At 45.9% G+C, this 27,309-nt stretch overlaps 1 protein-coding gene across 1 annotated transcript in view; it reads right to left on the bottom strand.

The window, feature by feature from the left end:
- The window catches only part of TMEM132C (transmembrane protein 132C), a 382,337-nt gene that overhangs the window by 106,048 nt on the left and 248,980 nt on the right, over window positions 1–27,309 (bottom strand). Inside the window, exon 3 of the mRNA XM_082353213.1 lies at window positions 25,076–25,222. Within this exon, the coding sequence (XP_082209339.1) occupies window positions 25,076–25,222 (147 nt within the window). The remainder of the gene's footprint in view (window positions 1–25,075; window positions 25,223–27,309) is intronic.

Genomic DNA, 27,309 nt, shown 5'->3' with positions numbered 1-27,309 from the left:
GTGGGACAGTTAGGAGATGCAAAGTGCTTGGCAAAACCTCCCGCAAACAGAAAGCACACAAACATGTCAGCTGTTATTACTGCTACAGAGTAACTGCAGGAGTGCCACTTGTCAGTCGGTGCAACTTACTGATGCAAAGGCAAGTTTTGTGTAGAGGGGGAAGGGCTCGAAGACAGGAACCACTGAACAGGGAGAACTTGCCTTTACATACGGCGCAGATGTGACCATCCTCTCCTTATTCAATGGTGCGCTCTTCTCTGCCCCAAATAATTTCAAAGGCTTCTGGAGAGAAGGCTTTGACCCCAACGCTCACAGACAAGGGGACGCAGCTGATACTGCAGGGATGGTCCCCATCATGAATTAGACCAGAGGGGCATGTGATATCAGGAGAGACAGACAATTTCAGCCTCTGATAATCTGGTGTCTGCAGATCCCTAGGAAATATTGCAAACGACTGAAACGGACCAAAAGACTGAGTATCTTTGATGGAAAATTATGCCTTGTTTAGAATGCAGCCTTCCTATTACCATCTTTGACCTATTCTGTATATTATAGATAGATGGTAGCAATGTAAAGAATTCTTGTTAATAGACATATAACGTATGTCCAATGGAGGGACAACTGATTTCTCCCCCGACCCAGGTGGAAAAAGGCAGTTTTCACCTCCTTATACATATATTTCATGGCGTATATATGTCTCTGCTTTCCAAATGCTTCTTTGAATAGTTATAACATTTTTCAGGTTCCCTCATTAATCACTGGTCAACTAAAACTTCTGACACATGCTCATTTTATATTTTTAAGAGAATTATGATTTTACCATTTGGGGGGTGGAAATTATCCTGTAACAATGTAAAGGCTGGTCAGAGTTATTATTCCATAATCCTGCTGCCAGGAAAGTTAAAGGAAGCATAGGGTAATGCTCACAAAAGGACCAAGTATGTACCTAAAGGGAGTATGTACCTAAAGGGAGGCATCTATAATGAGGAATTTTAGAGCGAAGCTTCCTTAGATGTCAGTCCTTTATTTGACCACAAGTTACCTCTGCTGTGGCCTATTATTCATCCACTGACCCCTTAGGAAAGGGGGTGCAAATACAAGCGTCTTCAGGGAACAGTCACATACTGGAAATGTGTGGAGAGGCCAGGCTTCACATAATAAGGGGTGCTAAGGACGTCTGGAGATTGTGTTCTCTACCTGAACTGGCTAAACCCAGTGATACAGCTCATGGATACAGGCCTTTCCTCTATGAGGGCTGAGAAATCAATGCCTCGTGCCTCAGGGGAGCTTGCTTTTTTGTTGTTGTTGTTGTTACTTGGAATTCCCTGAGTCCATGGATCTGGATCTCATGGAAAGATCTAGTCTACGTTGAAACCCTGCCAATTTTCTGGAACGGAAGCCCTCATCTGCCTTCAAGAAGGGGGCTCTGGGGAAGGAGAATCTAAAATTTGGCCAAAAGAGGGACTTCCCTGGTGGCACAGTGGATGAGACTCTGCACTCCCAATGCAGGGGGCCCGGGTTCGATCCCTGGTCAGGGAACTAGATCCCGCATGCATGCCGCAACTAAGGAGCCCATGTGCTGCAACCAAGGAGCTAACGAGCCGCAACTAAAGAGTCTGCCTGCTGCAACTAATACCTGGTGTGACTAAATAAATATTTTAAAAATAATATTAAAAAATCAAATCAAATTTGGCCAAAAGAGCAAATGACATCATCAGTCATATCTGGGCAGGAGACTCCGTTCCCTTACGAGGTAACAATGAGCTACGAGCAAACACTTCTTGACTTGTCCGAGCCTCAGTTTCCTCATCTGTAAGTTAATAGTTTCTCCCTGTCGCAAAGATCAAATGCAAGTGGTAAAGTGCCTCCCCAGACTATAGTTGGCACTCAAGACACAATAGCTATTACTGTAAAAATGAAGCTCCAAATGGTAGCATTGCAATGAATCAAAATTAGTTAAGTATTGATTAGCACCACTTAGGGGTGTGATGCTTTGAGGGGTCCAAGGGTGAGTGAGGAAGAGTGTGCAAGCAGGGGGTGGGGGCGGTGGAATAGACCTGTTCAGAGTCCGGTAAACCAGGACGAGGAAGTGCGGGTGCTGTGGAAGAGCCCAGGTGTGGGGAGACTCTGGCTCCCACCGGAACACAGGGTCTACCTCGTACACTGTGGTCAAAGTGCCCCTGGAGTGGGCATCTGTTGAGTCTGCCTGTCTAGCATATTCCTTTTCCAATAACAGGACCTGATTTTTCTTAGGGAAACCTTTTCACTGCTCTTTGGGGCTGAGGGGCTTTACCTTGGGGTCCTATCTCCATCACTCTTAGTCTAGATGTCACCAGTGGGACTGAGTGAACACCCAGTTCAAGAAGTGGGCATGTGGTCCAGGCCTGGCCAATCAGAGGCCAGCAGAAGTCACAAGTGGTCATGTGACCCAGGTTCAGGCCAATCAGAGGCCAGCAGAAGTTACATGATCGGTTCAGGGATAAATATGTGACTCACTCAGGTTCAACAGTCTCTACCCTGGGATTTTTATGGAAACAGTTGAGAAGAGGTAATCTCCTCTTCACCTAACTTGCACCTAAGAAGGTAGAGACCTGGCACCAGGAGAGGAGACTCTGCCTCTGAATGGGGCCCACATAGAAGAAAAGAGAGCTACCAAGGAAAGGAAGAGAAGGCACATCTCCATGGCATAGTTCTGGTTGCTGTATCCAGCCGTGCCTGAAACCAGCTCTCCTGAGGAGTTTGTGGTTTCCTGAGCCAGTATATTTCTTAAAAACAATTCTTAAACACATTTCAGTTGGGCTTTTCCATGACCTACATGCATAAAGTCCTGATGAAAAGACAAATACTGTCTAATTCCACTTATATGAGGTAACTAGAGCTAAAATTCATAGAAAGTAGAATGGTGATTGCCAGGGGACAGGGGAGGAGGATGGAGAGTTTTTCAATGGGCATAGAGTTTCAGTTTGGGATGATGAAGAATTTCTGGAGGTGAATAGTGGTGATGGCTGCACATCAATGGGAAAGTACCTAATGCCACAGAACTGTGCATTTAAAAAACGGTTAAAATGGTAAATCTTATGTTATATCTGTTTTACTAAAATTTTTAAAATCATTAAAAAAAACCCACTCTCCTGTATACAGGAGGGTATATAGGCTTCACAAAGGGAGACGGAAGGTTATGTAAGTACCAATACTTTGAACATTCCAGAAACTCTAACTCAGACTGAGTTAAATGATGTGACATGTATCAACTTCACCAAAGAGGAAGAGTGAAAGGGGGCTAGTTCAGGGTTGGCTGATCCAGTGACTCAGAAATAATCAAAGACATAGTTAGTCTCCAAGTTTCTGTTCTACCATCCTCAGAGCACCGGCCTTTGTTTTCAGGCTTCTCTGGCAGAGTTTCAAGGTTGCTACAGCAACTCCAGCCATTATACCTTCACACAATTATATCCAAATGTGTAAAGAAAGGATGTCCCTCCTTATATCTGGAGTGGCCACTGTCGGTTGTGTACCCAACACCATTCTTTCCTTCTAATTTACTAACAGAACCCTGATTTGTTCAGCTCGTGACGCGCCCAAAGTAAGAATCTTCACCTCTTCAGTCTTCCTTGCTGCTAGGGACGGCTGGCTGGGTCCTATCGAGCCATGAGCTATAAACAGATGGCTACAGGTTGGGCTTACAAGAAAGCTGTTTTTCTGATCAAAAGAGACAGACCTGGCCAGCCTTCACCTATCGCTTTTGCCGCACACGTTCCCCCATCCATCACACCTGGAACACAAACAAGATGCCTGGAGCTATAGCTGCCATTTTGTGAACATGAGAAAGGGCGGCACATGCCAGAGACGGCAGAGCAGGAAGAGAAAAGGAGCCTGGGTCCCTGGTGGCTTTGTGGAGCTACTACAGCAGCCCCAGCCCTAGACTCCGAATCTCATGTTGTGTCAAAGGGCAAAAAACCCCAAACTGTTTTGTTTGGCCGCCGAAGTCTGGCTTCTGTTGCTGATATCAGCAACACATTCCTTAGGGCAGCGAATGCTTAGAAAAAGAAGAAAAAAAACCCCAACCAGATTCTGGAAGGAAGTCTAACCCAAGACTCATTCATCAGAGCAGTTTTTTCTGACGTGCATGTCACAACAAGATTTGTGAAGGCCCACGAACGCACTCAAGTGTTGCTAATTATTTGCAAAGGAAACTGACAACATAAAGTATATCCCAAATGGCTGTGCTCCAGTGAAACATCAGAACAGGTCTTGCGTCTTTTCTCAATGTGACTATGGTGGTGTGTGTGGGTGCGTATTTCTCAGTCTTTGCATTTTTACCTTTTCACTCCTCTTTGGTGCTAGGGGGCTTTACCATGAGAAAATAACCCCAGCTGCATCCACTCCAGGTTACATGCTTTTTCACATTTTTACCTAATATGGCCAGAGTTTATTCTGCATCTCCCCTTTCCCTTCTCATGTTAACAGCCTGATAATAAAAGAACATCAGAACTGATCAAGAGAGAATGTGCTGAAGAAAGAAAGAATCCAGGGGCTTGGAGGGCAGAAATGACTTCAATACATCTGAAGCGGGTCTTTGATTTTATTTCACTATTTTTTTTCTTTCATGATTTTGGCAAAAGATGGAATGTAATCAAGGTTCTATTCGAGGCAGCTGTGTAAGCAGTCCTTGTTTAACTGGATACAATGAAAAATTAATTCAAGCTCAGCGTAACTAAGTTTTCATAGAAACAATGAAACCCCTTGAATATTATCATCCCCGACAGATGTTTGCTGACTGTCTTGATTTACCAAATTACCTGTCGGGTTTTACTACTCTCTCTACCAGCCCCGCCGAGCGCAGGCTCTGTTGCCGTGTCACCTGGCTGATAAAAAGCTGATGGTATAAATGGAAAATGTAAACTGTGCTTTCATTTTTTTCCCTTCCACCCGCCTTTCCTCTGTTCTTCCCTTGTTGGTTATGAAAATCTCTGCCCTGTTCTTTTTACATGCATTTATTAGAAACATACATATACACTTTAGCGGAGGTGGGTGAAAGCACTCTTTCTTTTTTCCCCCATCTGAGAGCTCATTAGGACTTTTAACATCTGTCTTTGTAAGAGAGGCAGAGTGAAAATCACATTCGGACCTGATCTTTGCTGTGGAGAGGAGATTGCAAAGGAATCGGGCCCCCTAGGCCCTCGACGTGCTTGTCCTGACTGATAACATCCTTCACACCCCCTTCTCTTCTCTGACCTTGACCTCCCCATGGTCCCCTCATGCATCCTGCTCTAGCTACACTGCTGGCCCTTGGACACACCTAGCATGGTCCCAAATCCAGCTAGCTGTCCCTCTGCTGGGAACACCCTTCCTCCACAGAACCAAGAGGGTCCCTCTTGGACTTCATTCTGGTGTCAGACATCACCTCCTCGAAGAGGACTTGGCCGACGGCTCAAACTCACCCAGCACAACCTCCCACGCCTCAACGTCCCTCCACGTGCTGGTCTTCCTCTGATATACCATAGAGTCATTTGTCCTCTCTCCCTTTCTCTCTTTTCTCTCTCCTCTCTGGACCGGAAGCCACGAGAGAGAAGGGCCTTAGCCTAATCCGTGCACTCGGGCCTAGAACAGCGAGTGTCTGGTACAGAGAAGCATCTTAATAAATTTGTTAAATGAACGAAACTGAAGATTGCAGTGTACCGCACCAAAGAACCCACGGTAGGCATTCTTTTCTGGTGTCACCTTGACTATGCTTTTCTCTGGACCAACTGTTTCCATCTACCCGAGAGATGGGCACTTTGAAACTTTCACCTGGCGGCGCTGATTATTATTACTGAGGGCTGCTGGAAGGCTAAGAGGCACATCCCTGGGCCACACCAGCAAGGGTCCAGGGTTTCAGGGTATCCGTTTTGTGTACCAACCTCGCTCTTGCATTGACCTCATTTTCTTGCCTTCATCTTCTCCTTGTCGGGTTAGCACGCGAGGTTAAGAGCCTTGACTCTGAGTTAGGCTTGCCTGGGTTGAAATCCCAGCTCACCAGCTGTATAAACCTGGAGAGTTTCTTAATCTCTCTGTGGCTCATCTGTAAACCAGGGATAATTACAGTACCTACCTCGTAGGGATGTCGAGATGAAAGGACTATGTATAAGGTACTCAGAATAGTGCCAGGTGCAGAGTAAGCACAGTAGAGCTATTTGCTATTGTCATTTATTGGAAATTTCTTCTGGCTCCCCATATTGGATGGAATATTGTAAATCACCTAAAACTCTTTGTAGAACAGGGCATTGGCATCAATAATAAAGCTGTTGGAGGGAAGCCAGAGGAGAGCATATCCTTGGAGCCATTTATGGTTTATTTTTATTTTTTCAGTTTCATACATTTCAGCCCCTTCCTTCTCACTGGAACCCTCTGCTTCCCACGAACCGTTAAACTAAACGTCTTCATCACTCAGGGGCTCCACGAAAGGCATTTGCTCTGTCCCTGCAAGGGAACTGCTCTTCTCTATGACTGCAAGACGACATTAGTAAGAGATGTTTGGGGAAGGAAATGAAGCAGCCACAATGCTTGCTAAATACATCCCCAACATTGTTGGCTCCCTGAATCACACTCAGGCGCAGTGGCGGCAGCAGGTAGGACGTGTCTTTGCATGTGTTCCTCAGGAGGGGCTGCGTGATGGATGCTGGTTCCTGCTTCTTTTAACTTAGGATTCTTCCCACCCCTGCCTTTGATAAAGATGGGTCTGGGTGGACCATTCCCCAAAAGAGGCATAATAATGTTCTGACTGGTGGGTCTCAGAAGACCAGCCATGCTTGAGTGGTCCTGGGAAGGCTTGGAAGTGGGTCTGGATGTCTTCTGAAGGGTCGATGAACGGAATTTGCTTTTCAAAATGATGCATACATCTGGTACTATTCCCCCCACCCCTCAATTTCCAGTTGCTGTCTTGTGACCATGCCCATAATAAAACTATAATGCTTGATGTTTGCAAAGCACTTTTATAAGCTCTTTCACTGAATTCTCAAACAACTGTAGGAGGCAGATGTTGCTATTATCATCCTGTTTTGCAGATGAGGAAACACAGACGTAGAGACAATCAGTAACTTGCCAAAGTTCAGTTAGTGGGTTGAAGTGTGAGAATCAGAACCCGGGCAGTCCTATTTCTGAGCCCCAGTTCTGAATCATCACGCTATATTACGTCCATGATGTGGCAAGCTAGCTGGGAATACGGCTATGTATTCACCCATTGCTCCTCTGAAGGAAGATGAGGTCACAGGGATGCAGCTCATGGAAAAAGGGCATCCCTCTTCCATTCAGATCCTCAGGAATCATCTCAGCCTGACATACTCTAGACTGGCAAAAAGCAAACACTCACATTCCTCATCATTTCCCTCTATGGTATGGTTGCAGTCAATACAGGGCTAAAAAAAAACATTTCAAAATTTCAGGAAATGGTTGAACTAACCCCACCCATGTAAATAAAATGAGTAAGGAAACAATGTTTTCAGGTCCCCAAAGTCAACAATTTACTTAGGAAAACCTCCCCCAAACAATACAGGTTGTTGGAAACAGGTACACAGAAGGTCAATCATTTTTCTCTGTTCTTGCTCACGCAATCTTTTCAGACTTTTTACTCTGAAAACCTAGGATGCGAGGAATCTGAAAGATCAGAGATGGCTACTGATTTCTTTAAAATGTTTATCTATTCAGATTATATTCCGTCACTGTCCTTCATCCAGGTCTCAGAGGTCAGTCAAATTATGGCCAAAGATACAAATTCTGGGTTTTGCAAACAGGAAGCTTGCCCAATAGGTGGTAAGCTTCTTGGAAAGAACATAAGGTTCAAAGGCAGAATAGCATTTGTTCCTCTTAGCTTGCTAGGTGGTTTTTCTTTTTTTAATTTTTATTGGCGTATGCTTGATTTACAATGCTGTGTTAGTTACAGGTGTACAACAAAGTGAATCAGTTACACATATACATATATTCATTCTTTTTTAGATTCTTTTCCCATATAGGCCATTACAGAGTATTGAGTAGAGTTCAGTAAGTCCTTATTAGTTATCTATTTTATATATAGTAGTATGTATATGTCAACCCCAATCTCACAATTCATCCCTCTCCCTCCTTACCCCCTGGTAACCATAAGTTTGTTTTCTGCAACAACACAGAGTCACAGAGTTTTCTGTGACTCTATTTCTGTTTTATAGATAAGTTCATTTGTACCCTTTTTTTTTAAGATTCCACATATAAGTGATACCATATGATGCTAGGCGGTTTTGAATTAATTACTTCTAATGCCTTTGGGTCTCAGTTTCTTTACCTGTAACATGAACATAATACGCATTCCTTTGTCCAGCTCTCAAGGTTTTGCTGTGATGATCAAATTCCATATATCCACTGAAATGCTTTTGCAAATTATAAAGCCCCAAAAAGACATGAGGGACTTTTATGTCTTATGTTTATATATCCTTATTCCGTATAATTTTTCATCCCACAAGTTTATAGGAGCAACCCTAGAGTGTCTGTCAGGACACTGCATGAGTTATCTGTTACTGTGCCATAACCTAACCCCAAAACTTTGTGGCTTAAAACAACACACATTTATGATCACAAGGTTTCTGTGGGTCAGGAGTCCTGGAGAGGCTCAGTTCAGTCCTCTCCTTCAGGGTCTCTAATGAAGCTGCAATCAAGGTGCTGGGCAAGGCTGGGGTCTTATCTGAAGGCTCGACTGGGAAAAGGATCTGCCTCCAGGCTCACATAGTTGTTGCGAGGGTTCAGTTCTTCTTGGGTTGTTAGCTAGAGACCACCATGTTGGCTTTGCCAACAGGCAAGCCAAGAAGTCAATGGAAAGAGTCTGCTCATGATGCACAAGTAATTTTTCCAGACTGTCCAGAGCCAGGATCTAGGTACATCATGCACAGCTCTGTAACCTAATCTCAGGAGTGACACGCCATCACCATGGGTGAGTTAGACATCCCACAATACTGGTTAAAAGTAAGTCACCAGTCTAGCCCACCCTGAAGAGGACAGGATTACGTAACGGCATGGACACCAGGAGGAGAAATCTTTGGGCACCATGTCAGAAGCTGCCTACCAAAATCTCAGAAACTTTCTTAACAACACCAGCTGTCGTGATGGGTCAAGCATTTGACACGTGTCAACTCAGTTGCTCTTGAGGGCAATCCCTGAGGTGGGAAATACAGCTTCCATCGTAGAGTAGGGAAACCGAGGCTCAGAGAAGTTAAGTATCTTCCCCAGTGTTGCACAGCAATAGGTGGCAGAGCTGATTTCAAATTGCACATCCTTCTCTCTCAAACCACTTTGCTATACTTACGTTGTTTTTTTTTTATAAGATGGGACTAGTAACATCCACATCTCAGGGTTATTGGAAGAATTAGAGGTCATCAGTGGCTGAACCAGAATTTCTATGTAGATGAAACTTAGGGATGGCCACCATTTGTAGTCAGCTTGTGGCACTGTGGGGTGGAGGGCTGGCCTTGAAGCTGCTTTGGCGCTGAGGCAGTGTTTTAACTTGAATTTTATGTTGGCGTGAGGGGCTGCTAGAGAATGGGTAATGCAGTGTTGACTGAAACTCTACTTAAGAAGCCTGCTCCTTAGCAAGGCTGCTAGAAATCAGAATTATTACAAAGGCAATACTTAGCGAGCCTTTATTAGGTAACAAGCACAATTTTAAGTGTTTACGTATTAAATTGTTTTTCATCCCTGCAACAATCCTATGATATCCCCATTCTACAGACAAGAAATCTGAGACCTAAAGAGATAATTTTCCGAGATTGCCCAGAGCCAGGATTCGGGCACATCACGTGCAGCCTTGCTCCGGAGAGCACATGGCATGGTGCTGGGAGCACAGCGGCTGCCCTGCAAACAGGGGTATCTGATTTTTATAGGATTATTGTCATTATTACAGGGAGCAAATAAAAGTTCTTACTTGAGGCAATGGTGGCTTTAAATAGTCAGCTCTGCATGTTGCTGGCCAGCTCTCCAGTGCCCTCCTGGTTCCTGCGCGTGTGTCTTGAAAATTTTTGAAAACTCCGCCCAGGTCTGCCATCTGCAATTGAACTCTCTGTGTCCTGTCTGGGGGAACCTGTCTCCAGCCTGGGCTCCAGGGGCTGCCAAGACTTTGGCTCTGATGTCTGATTACTGGACGTTCTTCTACTTCAGAGTGACCACTCTTCCCATTCTCCTGGTTCCATCTTGGTTTTCCTGCAATATGCGTGCTCTGCACATTGTCAGGTTCCTACAGTGTCAGAGAATACTAGCTCCCCCCTTATCCCATTATGCCCTTCTAGCTTGGCACATGACTAATCGGGATACGAGATGACACCTCCCAGCTTCCCTTGCAGCTAGGTATGGCCGTGTGTGTGTTCTGTCCATGCGATGGGAGTGGAAGTGACAGGTACAACTTCTGGGTTCTGCCTTTAAGCAGAAGAGGCAGGCTCCCTGCTCCCCCTTGGTCCCTCCCCATGGGATGGAATGTTTGGTGGTGAGGAGCCATCTTGGACTCTGTCCACCACAGACACACCTTAGGGCGATGGAGCAACAAGTTGGCAGGAGTCTGGGCCCCTGATGCCTTTGCAGAGTGGACCTGCCTCACAAACTCAAACATTTAAATTAAAAAGTAACCAGTTTCTTTCTTGCTAAATCCATGATTTACAGGGGAGGCTCTGTTGCACCAAATGACCCTTTTATTCAAAGCCACGCAAACCTACATGGTGCCCCTCGTGGTTTCTAGAGAGCGGCTTACTTTTGTCTGCCCCAGTGCAGAAATGCAAGGGTGAGATGCTCAGCCGAAGAGCCAGTAAAGTATTAAGGTGATTTGCTTTTATCCTTAACTTAAGACTCAGGGCTCCCTCCCAAGGTGGAAAATTAAAGGCATGATGGATGAGGTAGGTGTCTTTGCCATTTAGCTGGCCTAGTTTACACACCGCTGGTGAGAAAAGACTGCACTTGAGGCAGAACAAGCAAGGAATCCTAAGGACCACTTATGAAGAATTAATGTGATGTGGAAAATGGAAAGAAAAAAGTTATTAGGTTACCCGGGAAAGGCATGGAGAACAGCCTACAGAACAAGCTGTCACTACGTCTTGGAGAAGAGAAGGTAGGGCGAGGTCTGGAGGACTAATTTAAAGTTATTAGAATAATCTCTCTGTGGGCTTCCCTGGTGGCGCAGTGGTTAAGAATCCACCTGCCAATGCAGGGGACATGGGTTTGATCCCTGGTCCAGGAAGATCCCACATGCCGCAGAGCAACTAAGCCCGTGCGCCACAACTACTGAGCCTGCAAGCCACAACTACGGAGCCCGTGAGCCACAACTACTGAAGCCCGCAAGCCTAGAGCCTGTGCTCTGCAACAGGAGAAGTCACCGCAATGAGAAGCCTGTGCGCCACAACGAAGACCCAACGCAGCCAAAAATAAAATAAATAACTTTATATAAAAAAAGAATAATCTCTCTGTGCTGCCTCTTTTCCATACTTCTTTTTTCTTTTCCTAAACAAAAATCTCAAGTATTTTGACCAACTCAGGGATTTTGGCTATTTTTCAGAAGGCTTGGTGCCAGTCGACATGGAAGGTGGTGGTCTTGCGGAGCCGTGTATAAGAAGACAGTGGTGGGAAGGTAAAGCAGACATCTCATCCTTATTTTGGTCTATTATTCTAGTCTAACTGGATGCTTGTGTCTTCTTGGACCCCTTCTCCCAATCTATTTCTTATACGTTTACCAGTAATATTGTTTACATAAATGTGATTGTGCCGCCTTCCTGCTTAAAATATTTTAAAGACTTCTCATTGCTCTTCAGATAAGGACAAGAACACTTCTCCATGGTCTGGCATCCACGCCCTCCCCCTCTCCACCCTCCCCTTGGCCAGGCCGGTGCACCATCTTGGATTATGTGGGCGAGGGCAGCCCGTAGAGGTACCCCAGCCACCAGGGAAGGAGCCTGGGCTTCTGACGGCAGCGCAGAGCAGAGGCACCAAACCACTGTAGACGCTTACGTAACAGAAAGATAACGTTTTCTTTTTTCTTTAATTTACACTGCCTTCAACAAGGGCCCTTTTATGAGCAATGGACCTGTGCGCTAAGTAATACACTCTCTTATTGCGAATTCTTCAACACCACACACCTCTTCTTCATAGTATTTGCCAGTGTTGCTACGGAATATTTCTTGGTGTGTTTATTTAATTATTTTCCATCTTTCAAAATGGACAGTGAATTCCAAGAGATCAGGGTCCATACCTGTTTCATCAACACTCATATTCCCAGTGCCTGGCAGGATAATTATTATCTTTTTTGATTGAAGTATAGTTGATTTACAATGTTGTGCCAATCTCTGCTGTATAGCGAAGTGACTCAGTTATACGCATATAGACATTCTTTTTTTGTATCCTTTTCCATCATGGTTTATCACAGGATATTGCATACAGTTTCCTGTGCTATACATTCGCTGGAAGGATAATCATTTGATTATTGAACACAAATACAAAAATTCAGGTTCTCGCTCTGAGACCCTCCAATCAGGCTGATATACTTAGAAGGTTCCCTCCCATGAGGGTTTAACAGGTCATCGGGATGCAACATTTGAAGACTCCTTAGTTCCCAAGCTTTTGGTGGCACAGCCTGAGCCGTTCTGCCCCCTGTAGGTCTCTGAGTCCCGTGTGGCAGGCTGGCATGAGATATCAAGATGAAGTAGTGTTATTCTTCCTTATGACTAGCACGTTTCAGGCTTGGGTGAAGCTGTGAAGTTCCTGCCGGCTGGAATGACCTCTTAGGGAAATGTCTGTAAGTCTGGCAGTGCTTCGTACCATGCCAGCATATACAAATTGCTTCATAAATCCCTTAGTGGGTGAGCAGGATTTCTCCTCCTTTGTCACAGCTACGGGACAGGATGAGAGCTAGAGGGCAGGGCAGGGCAGGTTTGCGGTGGGAGGGAGCCTGGAGCACGATGGGTTTGGTTTCCATTCTCATGCCTCTTCCAGAACCTTCGGGCTCCCATCATTGGCTCCTGGGACACTGTTCTCCCAGCTCATGTGGACTCTCTTGGCTTATTCCTTCATCTGTACAATGGGTCAGTACAGCATAACAAGCATCATTCATTTGTTCAGTCATTCAGCAAATATCCCTCATACTCTGAACACAAGGACCTTCTGATGCCAATTCTTCACCTGTAAACTGCGGACACGATAACTCGACATGTTGTTGCAAAGGTCATTCCTGTGTTTATTCACACAGCAAGGATTTTCGTCCCTGCTCTGTGCCAGGAACTGATCTAAGCACTAAGAATGGGCAAGTCTCTTCCTTCCCTCATGGCGTCTACATACTTTTGGGAAGAGACAGATGGTAAACAAATAAGGTAATTTCACACTGGTGAGTTCTAGAAAGAAAACGAAACTGGTGACCCGTGTGAGTGGTCACAGACTGCCTCTCTGAGAATACGACAGGTGAACTAAGACCTAAACATCTGAATGATCCAGTCATGCAAAGAGTCCGGTCAGAGCAAATAGCAGATGCAAAGGTCCTGTGGCAGGAACAAGCTTGGATCGTGAGCTACAGGCGCCACAGAGGCCAGGGTGGAAGAAGATTGGTGATTGATGACAGAAGCATAAAGGGTACGACCAGGGAGGTGGGCAGGGGCCAGATCACCTCCAGGACCTCGGAGGTCATGGTGAAGTGCTGGGATTTTATTCCGGGTGTGATGGGAAGCTCTGGAAGGCCAAAACAATACGAGGTTCCGTGATCTGATTTATGTTTTAAACAGAACGCTTTGGCTATTTGGAGCAGAATGGATGGGGGCTGCGACTGGGGAGCAAACAGAGAGCTCAGATTAGGTGAGAATTTAGAGAGACCTAACGTAGAGCCTATACGCCGCACGTGTTCGTAAATAGCAGCTGTCTGTACGGCAGATCCATCGCACACCCAGGGGAGATGCTCCAGGAACACTGCAGACCCCGGGGCCACAGATGCCATTCCAGAACTTCCCAGGAGTTACCAGGATGGATTGGCGGCAATATCCTAAAACTCCATACCGTGATTCCCACCCTGAGTGCTACTCTCAGGCTACTTGCCAGCCAGTCACGCATGAGGAAATAAAGTCCAAGCAGCAAGGGATCAAGGAGCTTGCTAGCGGGGTGTGGGTGTGGGCGGACGGTGGTGTCAATCAATACGGCTTCTATGTAACATGTCAATACCCACCACGTTCGCAAACGCCTGTACCACTTTCCTCGGCTAGCTTACTTCTGCAATTTATTTCACAGAAATAATCACAGAAGTTCAAGATGGTGTTTGGACAAGGTTATTCAAAGTCCAGGCCAAAGACGGTAGAACCTAAAGGCCAGTTAATAACACGGTGTTGGTTCAGATAAATGATGCCATATTTCATAATGTGATGCTTTAAAAAAAAAAAGGGTGAATAAAGAACTTTATGTACTGATATGGAAAAATTACAACGTATATTGTTAGGTGAAAAAAGAAGCAACATTGTTTAAAATTGAAGTGGGGGAGGAAATATATATGTGTGTGTGTGTATGTTTTCATATGTATAAAATAAATATCTTTGGAAAGGGATGTGATAAAGCATGAACTCTGATGACCTCTGGGGAAGGGGACTGGGTAAGTCGAGGAAGATGTAGATTCTGGTATGTCGGCTTGTCTACATTTTGCGTTTGGAACTGTGTGAATGTATGACCTACCCCCCCTGCCCCCCACCAAAATAAATGAAGAGTAAAAAATAATAAAGGCAGAAGGGGAAAATGTGCCTTAGTAAAATGACAAACTACGACAAGCCTTAGACCTTTGGGGTCGGCTTATACATAGTCCAAGCAAGGAACAGGCAACCCACAGGTACCCACAGGCTATTGCTGTTCCTCTGACGTCCGTCTCTGCCACCCCTTCTAAGTTCAGGTTGCCCTGAGGGTGAGAGCAAAGCCCACAGCCAACCAGCTACTGAAACCTCCATCAACTGTGAGCCAAGAGTTTCAGCAGAGGGACGAGAAGGAAGGTGGGCAGAATCGAGTTTCCAGGATACTGAGGATGACGCCCAAGTCAGCAGGACACTGTGGTTCCGTGATTGACATTTGCCACCATCAGGAAAGAGGGCTGCGCCTCTTTCACACTTACAATGCAAGGAAGTCTGCGCCATTGTGTAAAATAAGTCAGGAAGGAGCTTCCCTGGTGGCGCAGTGGTTGAGAATCTGCCTGCCGATGCAGGGGACACGGGTTCGAGCCCTGGTCTGGGAAGATCCCACATGCCGCGGAGCAACTGGGCCCGTGAGCCACAACTACTGAGCCCGCGCGTCTGGAGCCTGTGCTCCACAACAAGAGAGGCCGCGATAGTGAGAGGCCTGCGCACCGCGATGAAGAGTGGCCCCCGCTTGCCGCAACTAGAGAAAGCCCTCGTAGAGAAACGAAGACCCAACACAGCCATAAATAAATAAATAAATAAATAAATAAAGCCAGAAAACATCTTAAAAAAAAAAAATGTCAGGAAGAACTTAAAGAAGCTTTGCTCCGTGGAAAATACAAGAACCAACACTTTACATAGGCTCTTGACATAAACCAATTCCTTTAACTCTCGCGAGTACTCCACGAAGGTACTTCTGTTATTCATCATCTCACTTGCGGGTAAGGCGCAAGGAGATGGACTCATCTGGACAAAACCACACAGCTTCCAGGTAGAAGAGCTGCGTCTTGAATCCGAGTTGCCCGGCCGGCTCCAGAGGCGATGCTGTTTGCTATTCATGGCGCCACACTGCTTCATGGGATACGTGGGAACGGAGACGCCGCGTGGGCAAAGCTTTTACTTTCGGTGCAGAAAGAAAAAAAAAATTAACGCTACATTTTTTTAAAAGGGAAAGAGTTCATTTCCACTGCCGTTTGCCACTTTCTGGTGAAGACCAGTCAGATGTGAGAAGGACCCTCAATCTGAACAAGGGTCCCCAGATTTAGAGGATTCAGACAATGTGGATAAAACCAGGGTCTCATGGCAGCTCAGTGGTGGCTGGAGGGTTCTGAACAGAACACACGGAGCCTTGAGGTATTCCAGCAGTGTCCCCACAGCCCTGTCTAGTACCTAGTTTGCTCTCTGAGGACCAGCAATGTAGGGACAGCATCAGGAGGACAACTTCACCCACGCCTCTGAGTCAGATGCGGTGCCTGAAGCAGGACCGTGGATTCTGAAACGCACCCACCCTTCTCAGCGGCCACAGCACCGCCTCCACCTGTTCCCCTTACAGTTCATTACTGGTCTGGAAAGAGCCTGGGGGACTCATTAACGTGATACAATACATTGTTTCAGGACAGATGTTGAGAGATGTATTTACCTGATACATTTTCAGTTTGGGCTGGGGACCACACGTCAGGCTGCGATGGAAGGAAGAAAACAGAAAACTCGTCATTCTGGCCATGAAAGGCTATATAAGTGAGGCTGGGAAAGAGCCTTCAGGGTAAGAGGACAGGCCTTTCAGCATCTCTTCATTTAGCAATCTCTTCCTTGTGGTGGGAGAAGTCAGGGCAGTGTTTAGAATCAGACAGAACAGGGTTCAAATGGCCCTGAATAGCTGTGTGAGGCTGGCAAGTAATTCAACCCCTCCGGGTACTCAGCGTCCCAGCTTACCTGTTGTGGTGCCATAAATCGCCCTCCAAACTTAGTGGCATAAAACGATCGTTTTAACGTGAATCAAGAATTCTGGAAGGGCTCGGCTGGGTGGTTGGCTAGACACCATCCTCTGCCTTGATCAGGGCATCTCCCTGTGGTCCTTCCACAGGGCGAGCTGGGCTTTCTCACAGCATGGCGGCCTCAGGGCATTAGGATGCTGACATGCTGCCTGCAGGCTCTTTGGTGACCTGGCTCTCAAAGTCACTTGGCATCACCTCTGCTGCACACTGGTCGTCAGCCCGTCACTGAAGTCTACCCAGCTTCCAGGGGAGGAGAAAAAGACTCCTTCTCTGAACGGGAGAGTCGTGGGATCCAGAAGAGCAGGCAGGACGGGGACGTTGAGAACACATCCATCGAGAACATTCTTGGCAAACACAACCTCTTGTACACAGGGCCATCATCGGAAAACTGATTACGTGAATATCACAGTAGGGTTTGGGGGGAATGGTGATGGTGCGTCCAATGCATCTACCATCGTGAAGGCTCTCCCAGGTGCCTCGTCCTAAGCACTGGTTTTGATCCCAGCACCCATCCCTTCTCTGTGGAAGTATGCCGCTTTCCCTTGGAGAACTGATGGCCTTCATTGTCGGCAGCCTCGATGGGACGATAAACCACGGATGCTCTACTTTTTTTTTAATTAAAATTTTTTTTTTTTTGAAGTATGGTTGGTTTACAATGTTTCAGGTATACAGCAAAGTGATTCAGTTATACATATACATGTATATACACACATATATATATTCTTTTTGATACGTTTCCCTTATAGGCTATTGCAAGCTATTGAGTGTACTTCCCTGTGCTATATAGTAGGTCCTTGTTGTTCATCTATTTTATATATAGTAGTGTGTATCTGTTAATCCCAAATTCCCAATTTGTCCCTCCCCCTCTTTCCCCCCTTTGGTAACCCTAAGTTTGTTTTTTATGTCTGTGAGTTTTTCCGTTTTGTAAATTCACTGAATCATTGTTTTATTTTAACATTTTTTTTAAAACTTTTTTTGGGTTTATTTATTTATTTATTTATTTATGGCTGTGTTGGGTCTTTGTTTCTGTGCGAGGGCTTTCTCTAGTTGCGGCAAGTGGGGGCCACTCTTCATTGCGGCGCGCGGGCCTCTCACTGTCGTGGCCTCTCTTGTTGCAGAGCACAGGCTCCAGACGCACAGGCTCAGTAGTTGTGGCTCACGGGCCCAGTTGCTCCGCGGCATGTGGGATCTTCCCAGACCACGGCTCGAACCCGTGTCCCCTGCATTGGCAGGCAGATTCTCAACCACTGCGCCACCAGGGAAGGCCCGAATCATTGTTTTAGGTTCCACATATAAGTGGTATCATATGATATTTCTCTTTTTCTGTCTGACTTAACTTCACTTAATATGATTAATGCTCTACTTTTAAACAGCACCAAGCAATGGAGAAACCCAATGGCCATTTCAGACGTCAGATCAGGTTTTGATGACAGAACCAGCTCTTGGGTCTCCAAGGAAAATCTCTTCTTCTCTCAGGCTGCTTCAAAGCCTATCCTCTACCTGTTCCCCCCACTCCCAGGGGCTTCCAGCAAATTCCCTTGGGAGAGTTTAGCTTCTATAAATCACAGGAAACACCAATAACCTCAACCATCTAGGGCTTTAACCTTCATCACAGCTGAAAGTGGGAGGAAAACAAACATTTTATGGAGAACACACACAGTGTGTATACCAATAAATTCTCTGCCGCAGATGTTGACATGAATCTGCTGTGAGTTTAGGGTGGGCTGAGTGGGGATGCTTTTGACTTCTTCCTTTAGGGACCTGAAATGCACGCTTTACCCCACTGATTGGGAGGTTTTCATTGGTGGGCGTTTGCCTAGCAGATTTTCTGTGCCATCTTCAAATAGCTCTTAAAGAAAGAACTCAGTCTGGGCAATTTCCTTCAGGGAACAGCAGATTATCTTCGTGGATTGCTCCCAGAAGCTCTGCTGAAACTGTTTATACTCAGCAGCTCTGACCACACTCGTGTTCCGGAATTCTCCAAAAACAAACAGCTGAGCAGAGCTGTGAATGTAAGGTCTGCAATCGAGGCTGCTAAAATGAATACTAGTGGGCATCTTATAATCCATGTTCAATGGTCTTCGCTTTTGGAAAAGCCCTTCTCCTTTTATGACCTGCCTGCCTGACTTGGTCTCCTTCGCCACAGAGAATACCTTAAGCGTACTGACTGGGGCTTGGGAGCTGTGGCAGCGGCTAGAGGGAAGAGTGAGATGAGTACCATTTGGTTTTTCTGCGGAAGTGCAAGGACCCAGAGGATGTCTTCCGTCTAGACCTGCTGGCTGGAGGATGCCGGCTGACCTACCACTACACTAGAAGCTGGGAAGGAGGGAACACCACGTCCCAGGCAGGTTTCCTGGTAGGACTGATGGTTGATGAAAGCCGAGGATGAGCAAGGATAAGGTACAGGAGGAACAAGGCGAGTTTATAACACGTGCTGGAAGCACAGGAGTGTCGTGACGCTTGATCTGTTTAGAAGGGGTCATAGGTATGTGGTGACAATGAAGGTGAGCTGAGTCTTCGAAAGGCCTCGCCTCACTTATAAATCCCTCTAAAAGAGACACACAGTCTAGGCCCAGGAAGCCTATTTTGCTGCCGATTTGATGCCTTGAAGATACAGGCAATTAACCCCCTGAAGAAAACAGGCACGATTTTACCCAAAGTGGAATGTGCAACCGGTTCAAACCGGCCACTTCTGCACAATTCATTCGCTGATGGACTATTTTCCTGAACAATATTCCTTTTGGTTGATCTACACTGTGATTTAAAAAATCTGAGCAAATGTTTAAAAATCGGGAGATTTTTCTAGGACAGTCTGGATTTTCAGCTGTTCTAAAAAAATCCAGAGATCGGGCAACACGGGGCCTGCGTCCTCACCTGGGAAGGTTCCAGCGTCCCCCCCTACGTGGGTGCAGTCTGTCCTGTTCTCTACCTACCTCTCCCGGCATGCAGGCCTAGCTGTCTGGCTCCTTCGTGTCTGCAGCCCCTGGTGACATGGCCCGACTCCTGTGAGGATGTCCTGCTTGAGCTCTGCTGTGTGGGCAGCCTCTCAGCTTGCAGCTGAGCACACACACCTGTAACCTAGATTTGCAAATCTCACCTGCAGCATCGAGACCCCCTGTAGTCTCCCAGGAACGGGGGCATGGGGAAGGACCATATAGCCATGGAAATGTGCACCGCTGGTTTATTCACACGAAAAAGTTAGGAACAGACCACCGAGATGCCCTACGACAGGGGGCTCTCAAAATAAATTAAGGTTTTTTAATTTAATAAGTTGTTAGGCAGCTAATTAACAAACTAAGTTTGGGGCAGGCAAAGGGCTTTGGCAATGTTAAGTTACAAAAGGGGATCTATCACAGGCTGATCCCAACTATATAAAAGTATTTATATGTATAATAATGGTAATAGCTACATAAGGTATGGAATGTGGGTTTAAACTGTGTTTTTTAATACATTTTTTGTGATTACAAAGGTGACATGGGGCATTGAAGAAAATAAGGTTAATAAAAAGATAAGGAAGAAAAAATAAGGAGGAAAAAAAAGAAAGTCTCCGTTTGGGGCTAGTGTATCTTTAACACCTCCTGGGTATTTGCTAATCCCTTTCTAATCCCAAGGTCAAGTGCAGATCCTTCTGCTGGTAACACCAGCCAGCTAGACATCAATAGTATTTGTTCATTTAAATTGTATTTGTTTATGCTCGCCTTTAATTCATGCAGTGAATATGAGCTTTTCCTATGTATTTATAGATATGAAGGTTATTTTAGAAGAAAACACTGTAAAAAAAGCATTTGCACAAATATTCAGGTGGATGCTTTCTGCCTCGGAATGTCTTCACTTCTTTTCTTTATCTGCCCAACAGTGTGACTCTCAGTTCAGGAAACCATGGAGAAGAGTTACTGAAATAATATACACACAGCATTTTGTAAAATGCCAGGAACTACGAAATACACAGAGTATTATTTTGCATGTTGTCAAGCACTATGAAACATACAGAATATTACTGTTATTTAAGTTTCTGTATTTGAGATACTATGTTTGCTTCCCCAGAGAGATATAGTCCTCCCGAATGCTAATGTTTTAAAAATAAAACCTAATATGGAACTTTTAAAATGCACAAGTGAACCCATTTAAATACAGGCGTTCAGGAGATAACAGCACAGGTGTGCGTGGCCAGGTCGGGAGTCCTGCAGGTGGCACGCAGTGACCCTCATGGGGGAGCCAGTCTTGCTCAGAGCCGGGGAGGTTGCATCGCCAGCACGGAGTTCCCTGTTAACTTCAAAGAATGCCCATCAACAGGCACACGAAAAGATGCTCAACATCACTAATCATCAGAGAAATGCAAATCAAAACCACAATGAGGTACCACCTCACAATGCTCAGAATGGCCATCATCAAAAAGTCTACAAAAAACAAACACTGGAGAGGGTGTGCAGAAAAGGGAACCTTCTACGCTGTTGGTGGGAATGTTAAGTTGGTGCAACCACTATGGAGAACAGTATGGAGGTTCCTCAGAAAACCAAAAATAGAGCTACCATATGATCCAGCCATCCCATTCCTGGGCATATATCCAGACAAAACTCTAATTCAAAAAGATACATGCACCCCTGTGTTCACAGAAGCACTATTCACAATAGCCAAGACATGGAAGCAATCTAAATGTCCATCGACGGATGAATGGATAAAGGAGATATGGAACATACTACACAGCTCCCGGGTGGGTTCGATCCCTGGTCGGGGAGCTAGATCCTGCATGCCGTAACTGAGAGTTCACATGCTACCACAAAGATCCCACAGGCCGCAACTAAGACCCGGCGCAGCGAAAATAAATAAATAAATAAATAAATAAATAAATAAATAAATAAATAAATAAAATTTAAAATGATGCTAAATAAGTAAATAAATAAATAAATAAACGTCTCAGTTCTGGGGTGTTTTGTTACAAAACACTAGATAACAAATACTCTTGGCCTTTGCTCTCCAGGCAGAGGGAAGTAAGCCCTCACATCCCTGTGAAGTTTGTACCTTCCATGTCATCGAAAGCCCTTATTTGAGCTGTGGTCAGTCTGTTCCTACGTGCTCCACAGACTTTAGCTTCCTTGAAGACAGGGTCTGGACCTGACTCAGTGGGTATCGACTTGGCACGGAGCATAGCACCTCAGACTTACGTGAACCACGCAATGTTTTCTGAACGTCCAGGTGAGGAAGTGAGCAAGCAGGAACATCCATCAGTTGTGTGCTGGTAAACAGGCTCTCCAACATGGCAGAAAGTCCTGCTTTGTGATGTTTGCCAGTTTCCATGGTGTAAATACGGACGGTCAGCGCATGAGAGACTGGGAGGAGATTCGAGCAATCCAATCAGCTCTCACGAGCTGGTACTGGATGGCTTCAGCAGAGCCCTGACCCCAGTCCTGACATGTCGGCTCTTCTGCAAAGGCAACAGTTACTTTCTAAGACATCATATTAAGAAACCTGGGAGGACGCAGGGAATTCCAGGCCCTCACAACCAACTAGCTTGTGGCCAGTCTAACTCAAAGCAGTAAAAAAAACTCTAGAATTCAGAAGGAAGGAAACGCTGATTTTAAACCACAGTTCCCGCTACTGTGACATCCAGCACGGCTGACAGTGGAAAATCACGCATGATGTTTACCATCTCAGCAAACACACCTGGTCCCAGCATCAAATTCCCAGAAGATCAGAACACACAGGGTTGCCACCAGGACTCTTCAGAACCTGCTCCCGTACAGCAAAGCTTACCTCCCTCACTTTGAGACTCCTCCTGATTGTCACATAAAGAACTATTTACACACACAAATCCACTGCCTGTTAATGAACACATTCCCTTGAACTTGCATAATCAACACTAATCTTGTGGGTTAATTAGATTTTATGTGCGTTTGATTCAGGAGATTTAATTTGACCTCTGATCTCGTGCTTAGAGCAAGGGACCCACGCACGCATTTCTTTCCAGCCACATTTTCACAAGGTGAAACACCCAACGCTCACCTCTCAGATGTACTAACAATCCTTATTGGGGTCATGATGGTGAAGGTTGGTGTTTGATCCAGGAAGCTGTTCAGGACACCAGATGTGTTTGCTGGCTACACATGGAAGGCAGGACTGAGGAAAGGGTCTTACAGACAAATGAACTAGGTGTTTCTATAAATTTATTTATTTATTTAGTTTTGGCTGTGTTGGGTCTTCGTTGCTGTGTGCAGGCTTCTCATTGCGGTGGCTTCTCTTGTTGCGGAGCACGGGCTCTAGGTGAGCGGGCTTCAGTAGTTGTGGCACGAGGGCTCAGTAGTTGTGGCTCGCGGGCTCTAGAGCGCAGGCTCAGTAGTTGTGGTGCACGGGCTTAGCTGCTCCACAGCATGTGGGATCTTCCCGGACCAGGGCTCGAACCCGCGTCCCCTGCATTGGCAGGCGGATTCTTAACCACTGCGCAACCAGGGAAGTCCCGAAAGAACTGGGTGTTTCTAAATGCAGTGGAGCATTTGTAGAGTTTTTCTGGGCAGGCTTGAAGTGTTCACTTAAGAAAATACATCCAGTAATGGAAGTGGATGTTTCTTCCTTTAGCGCTAATCCCTTCAGGAAAATACACTGACGGACTGTACCAAAAGCCCTAAAAAACGATCTAACTTTTTGATTCTAAGAAGCCAACTCAAGCAAAAAGAGAAATGGACAAAGATTCATGTGAAAGGTGGTTTGCTGCTGCATTATCTATGAAAATAAAACTTGGAAACAAATTAAATAGCCTAAACTATGGATATGGTTATTTATGTAATGTTAAATCTATGTGATGGAATCTTAAAATATTTCTGAGGAATATTTAATGTCAAAGGAAGATGTTATCAATATAAGTGAAATTATCTTAAGAATCTGGATATATATTATGATACCAAATTTGTAAAATAAGTGAACCTACTACACGTTTACTATACACAGATGTTATCTATGTATTAAAAATGGGAAGAAAATGAATCAACGTTAGCAGTGGGTTATCCTTAGGTAGAAGGGATATTGATACACTGTTTAAGTTTTTTCCTCATACAGTTGTTTTCACAAATATTCTAAAATGAGCATGTGTTGCTTTTATACACAGAAAGCAATTATGCTAAATAATAATCCAGAATGTCTGTCTAGACTCTCACATACCATCCCTATGCATCATTGCCACTGACTGTCACCTCCTGTCTTGAAAGTCCTCCTCACTGAAGACTGAGTCTAATCCTTTATGATTCTGACACCAATTCTGATGTGTGTCCTTTTTCTCCCACCACCAAGTAATACTCTGACATCAGCTGGGTGTCCTACACTTCACCTCAGTTCTGACACTACCTACCTGGAGATCGTGTCCGATCCCACAGGTCAAGGGCTCAGTCCCACAAGACTGTCCCCACCTTCAGGTGCCAATCGCAAGTCCAGGTTGTCCCCTGTGCTTCTGACCCTCGGGCTAAAGATTAGAGGCTCCCATGATCCCCTCCTTGGGTTCCATGAATTTGCTGGAGCGGCTCACAGAACTCAGAGAAACACTTCACTCACCAGGTTACTGGTTATTATGAAAGGGTCTAACTCAGGAACAGCCGGTGACAGAGGTGCACAGGGCAAGGCATGGGGAAAGCGGGCGGGGCTTCCACGCCCTCTCCAGGCGCCACTCTCCCCAAATCTCCACGCCGTCACCAACACGGAAGCTCTCCAAAGCCAGTATTTTTGAGTTCTTAGGGAGGCTTCATTACATGGGCACCACTGATTAACTCGTTGGCCACTGGCTATTGAACTCAATCTCCAGTCTCCCTCTCGTACACGGAGGCCAGGGGTGGGACTGAAAGGTCCAACCCTCCTCCAATCACATGGTCGGTTCCCTGCAACCAGCATCTTAAGGTGACCTAGGAGGCTTTCCAAAAGTAACCTTATTAACGTAAACAGAAGACAGCTTTACGCTCTCATTCTGGGAAGCTGCAAGGGTTTTTTCAGAGCTCTATGCCAGGAACAGGGAGGAAGACCAAATATGTATTTCTTAGTATAAATCACAATATCACACCCTTTGCGCAAAGGACAAACCCTCTGCAAGAAAGCAGCCTCTGATAAGCAAGGTCAACGGCAGGGCCACGGGAGATGACACAGCCTCGAGGGCATGAGCGTAGGTGAGGAGAATGAATAAGCCTCCGCAAAGCAGAACAGACCGTGCAAACTAATTTCTGCTCCCAAACCCAAACGACAGACCCGCAGAATCAGGGCCCTGCCCTTCCTGCCAGAGATGCCAGAAGGTACGACAGGTGATGTAAGTGTCTCCGGATTTCCAAGCCAAGGTGTAACAGCTCCGCTAAGCAGTGGTTACTGTGAGTCTAAGGCAGGGATCTTAGGCGGAGACCGGGTCATGGGACCCCGGGTCACCGATGCGGAGGGAGGGGCGCCCGCGCTTACCTGTTGCGCGCGCCGGGCGCCAGGCGCTGGCACACCACGGCGGCGGTGGCGTGCTTGCCGCCGTTGCCCAGCTCCTGCTTGACGTCCCACTGGCGAGGCTCGCTGGTCCGCGTGCTCAAGATGTTCACCCCCTTCTTCACCTTGGCTCTGCGGGGACGAAGACAGCAAGAAAAAGCCAAGAGATTACCGACTCGGCCTTTCCAAATGCGCCCAGCCTCCGCTAAGCTGCGTGCGTGGCTTTTTCGTTTTTCTGCTTTTTTCATATCCGGTGGCACAGTCAGAAGAGGGGCCTCAGAGGGGGAGGATGCTGGGGACTTGGCGACTGGAGTGAGAGGGGGATCTACCCACAGACCCAGGAATCACGGAACTCGCTGTTCAGGTCTGAGGGTGAAGGAAAGCGGCCTCAGGCAGTCCCCGAACCAAGAAGTAGCTCAGCTGAGCGGTCAGGAGAAAAGCCAGCCTGCCCAGGCCAGTCATTCTCAGTCAGGGGCGACTGCGTCCTGCGGGGACACGTGGTGATGTCTGGAGACATTTTAGGTTGTCTCAGCCGTGGGGAGGGCGCTGGCACCCAGGAACGCAGCTAAGCAGCCTACCAATGCAGAGGACAGCCCTCCCAGCCCCAGCACAGACTTACCCAGTCCAAAGTGCCCAGAATGTCCAGGTTCAGAAACCCTGGTGGAGGTGCACACACTGCTTTCTCCACTTTGTAGCTGTGTGACTTTGGGCAAATAATAACCTCTCTGGGCCTCACTTGCCTCCCCTGTAAATGGACATGATAATAGTAACCCCCAATATACAGCTGTTGTGATGATGAAATGTATTAACACATATAAAGAGATTGGAACACTGTCGAGTATACAGCAAGCACTTAATAAATGTTAGTTATGGTTGTATCAGTGCAGGCAGGTCCCCAAGCTGCTTCCCGTGACTTGCTGGGTCTCCTCTGGGAACAAACTCAGCCAGGGACTTTTTGAAAAGGCAAAGCACTCCTCTTAGAACTGCTGTTTTAGCTATGTCTCTTAGCCTCTCTGAAACTCAGGTTTCTCATCAATAAACTGGTGAGAAACATATCGGATCGAACACATATACCTGCTTATCCTCTTTTCCCAAATCCCACTTAAAGGAGAGTCGAGGGGACTATTTTTAAAGACCCGTGATGATGGGGAGAAAGACGCAGCAAACGTAAACGATCTGGGGACCAGTAAGCTGATGTACAAGGGGGTAATAGGGTCAGCTGAACTTCCAAACTAAGTCGTGAGCCGTCAGCGAGAAAAGCTAAGAACCAGCAGAATTTATGCCACGGAATCCCCCCATCTCAGGAACTGGTGGGGCCACTAAAAGTTGGAGTCCATGAGGGCTAAAATAAGGACGATTAGCCAAAAGTATGTTTATGAAGCAGCCAGATGCAAACACGCTTCCCTTTCCCTGTAACAGGGTGACTGCCAGACGCCATGTCGGGCCTGGGGGACCATGAAGATTTGATACCATGACAAAAACAGAGTCACTATGTGACATCACACACACTGAACATTGAGATTCCTAGGCCTTTGTCCCCAAAGCTGGACCTTCACCGTCTAAGAAAAATACCAGATTCTAGACCATTCGGTACTGACCCTGGTTACTGGTCCAACCAGCCAGCCAGGTTACTTTTCAGTGAAGCTTGTAGTCACCAAGGCCCATCTACGGGCTCAGAGCTTCTAATGGTTTTTAGTCCTTCATTTTTTTTTTTTTTTAATATGAGCAAACAAGAATCAAGAATCTTAGGACACTGATAAAGTTTCTACATGACACATGGAACAAAACAGGCAAAAAAAAGAAGAAAAAAGAAATCTGTAGAAAATAGAGCCTATGCAGGAAAGACCACAATTAACAAAATACACAATCATTCACATTCACAGAGCCATCAGAGAAGATACTGCAATCATGAAACAAAAACAGATTGCTATTTAAAAAACCCAGAAGGGGAAAAATGAGCCCTTGGAAATTAAAAATATTATAGAAGAAATGGAAAATCAGTGGAATGGTTGATGGATAGAGTTGAGGACATTTGTCCTAGGAAGCAGGAAAAAACCCAAAGAAATGGAAGAGGATTACTTTGAGGTTCAACATCTGAACAATATAAAAAACACACAAAGAGAGAGTAGGAATCACCAATGAAGTAATTCAAGAAATTTCCCCCAATGAAAGGATGTGAGTGTCCAGGTGGGAAGGGCCTCCTGGGTGATGAACACAAG

The sequence above is a fragment of the Balaenoptera borealis genome (genome assembly GCF_965194805.1).
Source record: "Balaenoptera borealis genome assembly, chromosome: 14".
Lineage (NCBI taxonomy): Eukaryota > Metazoa > Chordata > Mammalia > Artiodactyla > Balaenopteridae > Balaenoptera > Balaenoptera borealis.
The sequence above is the reverse complement of the archived record's forward strand: the minus strand, read 5'-3'. Positions and strand labels throughout refer to the sequence as shown.